The sequence below is a fragment of the Prionailurus bengalensis genome, chromosome D4 (genome assembly GCF_016509475.1).
Source record: "Prionailurus bengalensis isolate Pbe53 chromosome D4, Fcat_Pben_1.1_paternal_pri, whole genome shotgun sequence".
Classification (NCBI taxonomy): domain Eukaryota; kingdom Metazoa; phylum Chordata; class Mammalia; order Carnivora; family Felidae; genus Prionailurus; species Prionailurus bengalensis.
In genome coordinates this window covers 66009095-66018947 of record NC_057359.1, presented here as the reverse complement: position 1 = coordinate 66018947, position 9853 = coordinate 66009095, and the positions used below count along the sequence as shown (strand labels likewise).

The 9853-nt window shown below is 36.5% G+C and overlaps 1 protein-coding gene across 1 annotated transcript; it reads left to right on the top strand.

Moving 5' to 3' along the window:
* Window positions 1-8432: 8432 nt before the first annotated feature.
* LOC122474365 (olfactory receptor 13C4) lies at window positions 8433-9637 on the top strand. The gene has a single exon (XM_043565261.1). The coding sequence runs from the start codon at window positions 8681-8683 to the stop codon at window positions 9635-9637; it is 957 nt and encodes a 318-aa protein (XP_043421196.1). The 5' UTR covers window positions 8433-8680.
* Window positions 9638-9853: the final 216 nt, after the last annotated feature.

The following is a 9853-nucleotide window of genomic DNA, read 5'->3' as shown; positions in this document are numbered from 1 at the left end:
TTTTTTTTTGTTTGTTTTTTGTTTGTGTTTTTTTTTTTTTTGTAATAGTCATCCTAACATATATGAGGAGCTATCTCATTGTGGTTTTGATTTGTATTTCCTGATGATTAGTTATGTTGAGCACCTTTTCCTGTACCTGTTGGCCATTTTAATATCTTCCTTGGAATAATGTCTATTCAGTTCCTTTGTCTATTGTTTTTGTTTTTTGCTAGAGTTTTATGAGTTTCTTCTTATGTGTTTTGAATATTAACCCCTTATCGGATACATGGTTTGCAAATATTTTTTCTTTCCTAGGTTGCCTTTTCACTTTGTTGATGGATTCCTTTGTTACGCAGAAGTTTTTTAGTTTTATGTAGACCCTTTTATTTTATTTTATTTTATTTTACTTTGCTTTTGTTGCTTGTGCTTTTGGTGTTATATACAAAAAAAATTGCAAAGATCAATGTCAAGAAGTTTTTCCCCTAAGTTTTCTTTTAGAAGTTTTATGGTTTCAGGTATTATATATAGGTCTTTAATCTATTTCAAGATGACTTTTGTGTATGGTGTATATGGGTCAATTTCATTTTTTACATGTGGTTATCCAGTTTACCCATCACCATTTATTAAAGAGACTATCCTTTCCCCATTGAGTATTCTTGTTACTGTTGTCAAAGATTAGTTGACTATATATATCTGTGTTTATTTCTGAGCTACTTATTCTTGTTCCATTGTCTGTGTGTCTATTTTTATGCTAATACAATACTGTTTTGATTACTAAAGCTTTATAATCCTATTTGCAATAAGGGAGTGTGGTGTCTTTAGCTTTGTTTTTCTTTTTCCAAATTACTTTGGCTATTTGGGGTCCTTTGTGGTTCCTAAAAATTTTGGATTGTTTTTTCTATTGTTGTAAAAAAATATGAATTTTTATAGACATTGCATTGATACTGTAGATTGCTTTGGGTAGTGTGGACATTTTAACAATATTATTTCTTCTAATTTATGAACACAGAATATCTTTTCATTTATTTGTGTCTTTTTCAGATTTTTCACCAATATCTTATAGTTTCCAGTGTACAGATCTTTTGTTTTCTTGGTTACATTTATTCCCAAATATTTTATTGTTTTTAATGCTATTGTAAATGAGATCATTTTCTTAATTTCTTAATTTCTCTTTTTGATAGTTCAAGTGTACAAATGTAACAGAATTTTGTATATTGATTTGGTATCCTAAAACTTTCCCAAATTAGTTTATTAGTTCTAACAGTTTTTTAAATTTTTTTTAATGTTTATTTATTTTTGAGACAGAGAGAGACAGAGCATGAACGGGGGAGGGTCAGAGAGAGGGAGACACAGAATCTGAAACAGACTCCAGGCTCTGAGCTGTCAGCACAGATCCCTACGTGGGGCTCGAACTCATGGACTGGGAGATCATAACCTGAGCCAAAGTCGGCCGCTCAACCAGCTGAGCCACCCAGGCGCCCCAGTGCTAACAGTTTTTTTTGGGTGATGTTTAAGGTTTTCTATATATAAGATAATGTCTTGTGTAAACAGGAAAAATTTAACTTGTTCCTTTCCAATGGATACCTTTTATTTCTTTTTCTTGCCTAATTGCTTTGGAAAGGATTTCAAATACTATGTTGAATACAGGGAGCAAGAGTAGGCACTCTTGTCTTATTCCTAATCTTAAAGGAAAAACTTTTAGCTTTCTAATGTTAAGTATAATGTTAACTGTGGGCATGTCATATATAGCCTTTATTATGTTGAGGTACATTCTTTTTATACCAAATTTGTTGAGTTTTTATCATGAAAGGGTATTGAATTTTGTCAATGCTCTTTCTGCATCTATTGAGTTGATCATATGGTTTTTAATATTCATTCTGTTAATGTGGTGTTTCACATTTATTGATCTGCACATATTGAACCATCTGTGTATCCCAGGGATAAATCTCACTTGATCATTGTGTATGATCCTTTTAATGTGATTTTGAATTTGGTTTGCTTATATTGTGTTGAGGTTTTGCATCTATATTCATCAGGGATATTTGTTTAGAGTTTTCTTTCTTGTAGTGTCCTTGTATGGTATTGGTATCAGGGTAATGCTGTCCTCTTGAAATGAGTTTAGAAGTGTTTGTTCTTCTTCAATTTTTGGAAAGAGTTTGAGATGGACTGGAATTAATTCTTTTTTAAATGTTTGGTAGAAGTCACAACTGAATCCATCTGGTCCTGGACTCTTTTTTGTTGGGAGGTTTTTGGTTCTTGCTTTACTCTCCTCATTATTGGTCTATTCACATTAATTTTCTATAGTTGAATACAGAAACTTTACCCTTTGGGGAACCTGGGTGGCTCAACGGTTTAGGTGTCCAACTTCAGCTCAGGTCATGATCTCACAGTTCGTGAATTCAAGCTCCGTGCCAGGCTCTGTGCTAATAGCTTGGATCCTGGAGTCTGGAGCCTGCTTCAGATTTTGTGTCTTCCCCCTCTCTCTGCTCCCTCCCCCCTCCTCACACTCTGTCTGTCTGTTTCTGTCTCTCTTTCTCTCTCAAAAATAAAGAACATTAAAAAATTTTTGAGAAAAGGAAATTTTACCCTTTACTCTCCTTCCTCTTATGTAGTTGATATTAGGTTTACTTCTTTCTGTATTATGTTTCTATTAACACATTTCTGTGGTATTAGTTATTCTTTAAAAAATTTTTTTTTATGTTTATTCAGTTTTGAGAGACAGAGAGAGATAGAGCGTGAGGAGGGGAGGGGCAGAGAGAGAGGGAGACACAGAATCTGAAGCGGGCTCCAAGCTCTGAGCTGTCAGCAAAGCACAGAGCCTGGTGCGGAGCTCAAACCCACAAACCATGAGATAGTGACCTGCTAAGCCACCCAGGCACCCCTGTGGTATTATTCTTACTACTTTTGTCTTTTAATTTATGTACTAAAAGTGATTTACATGCCATCATCATAGTATATAACAGTCTGTTTGTATTTATGTTTAACAGTGAACTTTATATTTCATACATTCTCATGTCCCTGCATAGGTGGGCCTGCCTCCAGGACCTTGGTCAATATTTCTGGTGCTGAGACAAGGGTATGCTTCAGGGTTTTCAGGTGGTGGACCTATTATCAGGTACAGATGCCTGTAGCTCTCTCCAGGTCTCTGGGGGGTAGAGAGGCTCCTAACAGTTCCCTGGGCTGGCCCCTGGGTGGCCTGGGTGGTCAGGACCACTCTCAAACTATGGTGTGAGGAGCTGGAGCTGGTTTAGGGTACCTTTTCAAGATCTGCAGTCAGACTGAGGTCAAGTGCCTACCTCCAGAGACATAGACACATGTGTCTCTTGGTAGGTCCCTTGGTGAGGAGAACTGCTCTCTGTTTGTGGTTCTGAAGTGCTGGAGCCAGTAACTGGGGCTGCTACATGATCTATAGTCAGACTGAGGTTGGCAGGTCTACCTCCAGAGGCTCAGACAGGTGTGTCTCTAGGTGGATCCCTGGGCAGGCAGGGTGTTCCCAGCCTGAAACTGCAGGGGATCAGAACAGAATTACAGAGCCTGTTCAGGATCTGTAGTCAGACATAGGTTTGAGGGCCTGCCTTGGATGTGTCACCTGTCTGGTCTCTAAAAAGATAAGACTCTTGTTTAGGAGTAGCTGGAGCCTGGTCATGGACCAATTCAGGGTCCACAGTTAGGGTTGAGGTCAGTGAGCCTGTTACCTGGGGCATGGGGTGGTATGATTCCTGGCAGGTCCCTTGGCAGATGGTGTTGGTGGCAGGATCAGGGCCAAACAGGGCTGTAGCCAAGTTTACAATGTGACAGGGCTGTTTCCAAGTTAGTAGCTGGGTCTAAAGTCCATGGTCAGTGAGTTTTTTACTTGGGCATGGGCCTGCCTTCTCAAATGTACCTTCAGAATCTAAATATTTTACAGTTAAATGTAACATCTACTGGGAAATTAGAATCTAAGTGTTAACTTCTATGGTACAGCTATGGTATGGTATGAAACACTTTGATTCAGTAATGTGCTATCTACTTATCTGAAGTCACACTCCACACTATCCATTCCGAACTTTTTAAAATCTTTTCTTGGTCTTAAACATACGAATTCACTTTCGTCTTGTAAACTTATTTATTTTATGGCTTATCTGTATTTTTTTTCATCCCCCCAAAATGGCATTTAACTTACAGCAAATATCTGTTTCATGTCATTCATAATATTTAGATCATTTTTTAATTCTAGCATTTCATTTTTGGTAATTATCACTTGAATTGAGAGCTTACTTTGAATTAATTAACTTTGCTATTATAAACAAAAAAGCTCTCATATTTCATAAAGTTTGTTTTGTGAACATTTGCCCCTGTTTTCAAAAGTTACATTGGTAGGAGAATGTCATTTCATTTTTGAGCTGTAGTCCAGCACCACTGTTAATTAGGTGTGTGGGTCACTGTCCCTAATGCACCAGAAGTTTCTACATTTCATGGATCTCTCATTCTTATTTTAAATTGCTTTGGGAATTGGGGAACAATTATAACAACTGTTGCATAACAAATATTTACTCTTCCACATCTTTGGAATCTGGCATTGTTTGCTGAACCTGATCTTAGTTCAGAATACTGACATAAATACTAAGAAGAAAGTAACTGGGTCTTCTAGAAGGTGGAAATAATTTATTAGTATACAGGTGAGTCTTGAATACCATGCAACTGTACCTTTTCAATCTATAGTTAAAGCTATTATTAAATACAGATTTAAAATGTGAACAGCATGAGGCCATAGAGCTACTAATTTATTATTATGAAATAGCTATTATTTACTATTATTGTTATTATTTGTAATACCTGTTAATCCATAAAAAAGTTTCCATATGCCACCTAAATTTTTCTGAAAACACACCTGTGAGAAAAGTAAGGCAGTTATTTTTATCACTATTTCACAAATGAGAAAACTGAGACTATATTTTAGAAGAACCTCAAACCTAGAGCTTTTGCTTCTAAGTCCCAAGCACTTGTGCACTAGGATAACCCTATGCTACATTCATTCCAGTACTTTCATTACATAAATTGGTAAATTTTTGTATAAGATGATATCTCTTTAGTACTGACTAAAGATACTTTTTTTTGAAACTTAGAGCCTGATGCAAATGAACAATTTGGGCATGTTAAAATTTCCTTGAGTATGAATCCACAAATGCTATAGAGAGAAATTTCTTAAAAGCCAAAAAAAAGTAAACCTTTACCTATTCAGTCAAAATGCATTCATAATGTGTAACCACTTTGTTAAGCCACAGGTGTACAGTGGTGACTTACTTCCTTGTGTCTCTTGTTATCTTAAAATGTATAAAGTAACCAATTTAGATTTCTGGGAGAAGAATAAAGGCATCAAGACAGATCTGGCTCAAGGTGGATGTGAATTGGTGAGGGAATTTATGTCTAGGAGGGGAAGGCTTAAAGCAGGTGGCAAGAGTACTTTAAGTGGCCTAAGATATATTGTCACTCCATCTGTGTTTTTGTTTTTTTTGGTTTTTTGTTTTTGTTTTGTTTTGTTTTGCTTTGTTTTGCTTTGTTTTGTTTTGTTTTGTTTTGAAAAGAGAGGCCAGTAGGCTCTCCCAGCCCCGGACCTCAAAGGGGCTGGATCTGAAACATCATCATATTTCCCTGTAAGTCAATGTATTGCCATCTTCTTTCTGCATTCATGCCTGGGCTGATGAGATTGTTCATGTTCCTTATCTAAAAGCACTCCTTGATCATTTTCCAGGCTCCACTTTAGAAGAACTTTGATTTATCCTAAGAAGTAGTGTACAGTGGGTGTAGATTCATTTTGGAGAAAATAGAGTATTCTGGGCATATGATTCTGTCTCATAGCCCTGAACCTTCCTCCATGATAAGAAGTACTAAGTCCTCAAGACTAAACCATTTTCCTTGTACATTGTTAACCAAGTACAGTCAAGTTTTGCTTCTATGACCTCAGTATATCCACAGATACTGGCCATTTTGTGTTGTTGACACATATTTTCTATACAGATTTTAATGCTACTTGTTGGACACAGAAGTCCTGGAAAGAAAACAGGCTTTGTATTTTGTTTTTTCCCATTATTAGTCATGTGACATCAATCAAGTGAACTAATTTCAAGCACAGAATCTAGCACATAAGATCCTGCAATATAAGTTGTTGGAATAAATGAAGGGTTTTTTTTATTTAAACAAATTTAAGGTGTTTTTTCCCTTTAGATGCTTCTTGCCTTTAGCTGAATAAATACACTTAGATATTGCTTTGAGTTTCAATTTTCTCATCTCTAATTTGGAGATTTAATATGCTCTCATTTGCACCTCTGATTCAAGTTGAAATTTTCTATTCTGTACTCTTTAGATGATTTTTTTCTGAAGTGAGAATGCATCTCTTGTTTGGCTTCTGACTCTAAGACATTATACTCTGTAGATAAATTGCACCTATCATCACACAACAGTGTGAGAGTAGGGTAGTGAGCTTATGCTGACCTTCTCGAAACTCTTAGTCCACATGAGCCCTAAGTTTGCAATTTTGGCTAACCTGAAAACTGGTGACAATTATGAAAAGATAATTGTGTGAGTGTGTGCACCAGTCAGTAATTAACAATAACCTAATTAATCTAAACATTTTAATTGCTTGTATCACATATCTGCTAAAAAAAAAACCTGATAAAATCAAACCATATGATGTCAAGTTTGTAGGGTAGCCAATATCATCAGGTCTAAACACTCACATTGTGCTTGATGCTTCTGATGATGGGTTCCTTCCCTATAAAAAGAAGTGTCAATTTCTCTGCCTCACTTCTGGACCTTTCTGTATGCCTGCTTCATTTACCCTTTCAAATATGTTTCCCATTATTCCTCCACAGAAGCTCCATGTTTGAAAAGGAGGTACTGCCAATATGCTTACTACTAAATATTGCTCAACCTGTTCTCCCTTCTGGGATATCCCTTCCCCCTCTTGTCTTCCACACCTGCCTCAACTTTTCTATGTTTACAGATCCAGCCTGTCTGAAATTCTTCCAGCACTCTCCCTTGGTTTTTTATTTCTTATTAACCTACTCTTTCTGTGACACTTACAACATTCACTCTGGTCACACAATGTGTTTACAGTCTGTATCTAATTGTTCTGTATGTAATAGTTTTACTGTTTCTCTCACTGAATTGTGAATTCTTTGATTACAGACATGTTACATTTTTCCCAGCCTTACTCAGCTTGGAGCAGGAATGAGCTCAAGTTGGGCTATCAGTAATATCCTATACATATTACAGTAGTCTAGCAAAAACTTATATTTCTTCTATAAAATTTGTCTTTCAATAGTGTTATTTTCTGAATTGTGCTGAACAGTGAGATATGGCCCTGGGGTTTGTTCACTGGAAAACACAAGAGGAGTATGCTTTCGGTCATTTTCTAGGTTGTGAAGCTAGTCCATATAATAAAACAAAAGAAAATCTATTTGGATCAGAAACATCTGGAGAGTCTGCCAACTCACTATAGGTAAACTAAAGCCTTGCTACTCAAAATGTGGCCCCATGCCAGGTGCTTCAATACACTTGCAGCCTATTATAAATGCATAATCACAGGCTCTACTCCAGACCTACTAAAAGAAAATATTCATTTTAACAAGATCCTCAAGTAATTTATATGTCTATGAAAAATTTGAAAGACTGAAGTAGTTGATTCTTCATTATTCCCCCAAGGCCAAAATTTATGGATACTAGTTGGTGGGAAAACAGTGTGTAGTAACTTGGGGTGTTATCGCCCCAACAGCTGCAGTGCATTGGCAAAGATCCGAGCTTCAAGTTCTACTGTTTACTTACTGGTTGGATAACTTTGGCCACATTCTGTTTTTAACATTTGAAAAAAAAATAGGAATAATGAGAAGATTAATTATTTTTTATAAAGTATAAAGTGCTACACATGTATACACAAATATAAGCATTATTACTGTTTTCTCAGGTTCACTTAAATAAATAAATTATGAAGAATAAGTCTGAAGCCAGAGAATAAAACAAATGAAGAGAAATTATTGTTCTTCAAAGATTCTCCATCAGATTCGTGCACAGCTGATCTCTACACTGGTCTTATAGGAAAAAATAAAATAGTAAGAGTGAGCTGTGACTGTGAGTTCAACCAACTGCCTTTGAGCAGATGTTAAATTGCTGTGTACGTGATTCAATTCACTATGATCAAATGTCTGCCCTATAAAAATGCACAATTTGACTGATAAGAATGTGATGCAAATATGCATAAAAATAAAATTTGTTTACAGTTTTAAACATTTCTGTTAAACACAGAATCAGAATTCCACTCCTTGCTGAGTTGTCTTTTGCCCCTCCCATCACTCTCTCACTGGACCTGAATAAAAAGGAAGTAGTCAAGTTTATTGTCTGAAATATTCTAGGGCTTTCAGAAAACTCAACTTAGAGTGTCTTTGGCAGTTGGAAGGCTGCTTCTAGGTAGATATTCATGCATAAGACACTGCATAGAAACTCTATGCCTAGTATTGCATTCTGTATCCTAGTATTGCATTGTAGGCATATCCTAGTATTGCATTCTAAGCATGAATATTTTTGAGGATAACAGCAGATGACAGAACTTAAAAGAAAACAGTCGATTTCACCCTAGAGTAATGTTATGCAAAAGATCTGTTACATTTGTTGCTTGGGAGTGAAAACATTTTATTAGCTCTTCCTTTGATACATTGAATGCTGGGACATGGATAAGATAAACAAAACATTTGTGAAAGAATTCATTCTTCTAGGACTCTCTGGTTACCCAAAACTTGAGATCATTTTTTTTTCTCTAATTCTAGTAATGTATCTAGTGATTCTAATTGGCAATGGTGTTTTGATCATAGCAAGCATCTTTGATTCTCGTCTTCACACCCCCATGTACTTCTTCCTGGGCAACCTGTCTTTCCTGGATATCTGCTATACATCCTCCTCTGTTCCCTCAACTTTGGTGAGCTTAATTTCAAAGAAAAGGAACATTTCCTTCTCTGGATGTGCAGTGCAGATGTTCTTTGGGTTTGCAATGGGGTCAACAGAGTGTTTCCTCCTTGGCATGATGGCTTTTGATCGCTATGTAGCCATCTGTAACCCTCTGAGATACCCCATCATCATGAGCAAGGTGGTGTATGTACTGATGGCTTCTGTGTCATGGCTCTCTGGTGGAATCAACTCAATTGTGCAAACGTCTCTTGCCATGCAGTTGCCTTTCTGTGGGAATAATATTATCAATCATTTCTTATGTGAGATATTAGCTGTCCTTAAGCTAGCTTGTGCTGATATAACCCTCAATTATGTTACCCTAGCAGTTTCAAATATGGCATTCCTGGTTCTTCCACTGATAGTCATTTTTTTCTCCTATATGTTCATCCTTTACACCATCTTGAGAATGAACTCAGCCACAGGGAGACGCAAAGCCTTTTCCACCTGTTCAGCACATCTGACTGTGGTGATCATATTTTATGGTACCATCTTCTTCATGTATGCCAAACCCAAGTCTCAAGACCACCTTCGGAATGACAATTTGCAAGCTACAGAGGGGCTTATTTCCATGTTTTATGGGGTAGTGACCCCCATGCTAAATCCTATAATCTATAGCTTGAGAAATAAAGATGTAAAAGCTGCTGTGAAATATTTGCTGAATTGGAAAACTGTTAACCAATAAAACCAAAGGGAAATGTGAGTCTTTAGTGTATAAAGAATAGAAATGGCATCTTTGGGCAACCATTGAGGACCTTCTTTGGGAAAGCAAGTTTATATAAAGAGAGATTTTTATTCTTTGTCTTCACTGGCCAAGTTTAGCTATGATTACTAAGAATAATAGTCTGCCATAAACTCAGGTTGTAACAGGGTCTGATTCGTGTTTCACAAAGACCATGAA

Coding starts and splice junctions, on each gene's coding strand:
- LOC122474365 (XM_043565261.1), top strand. CDS start 8,681: ATGGATAAGATAAACAAAACATTTGTGAAAGAATTCATTCTTCTAGGA.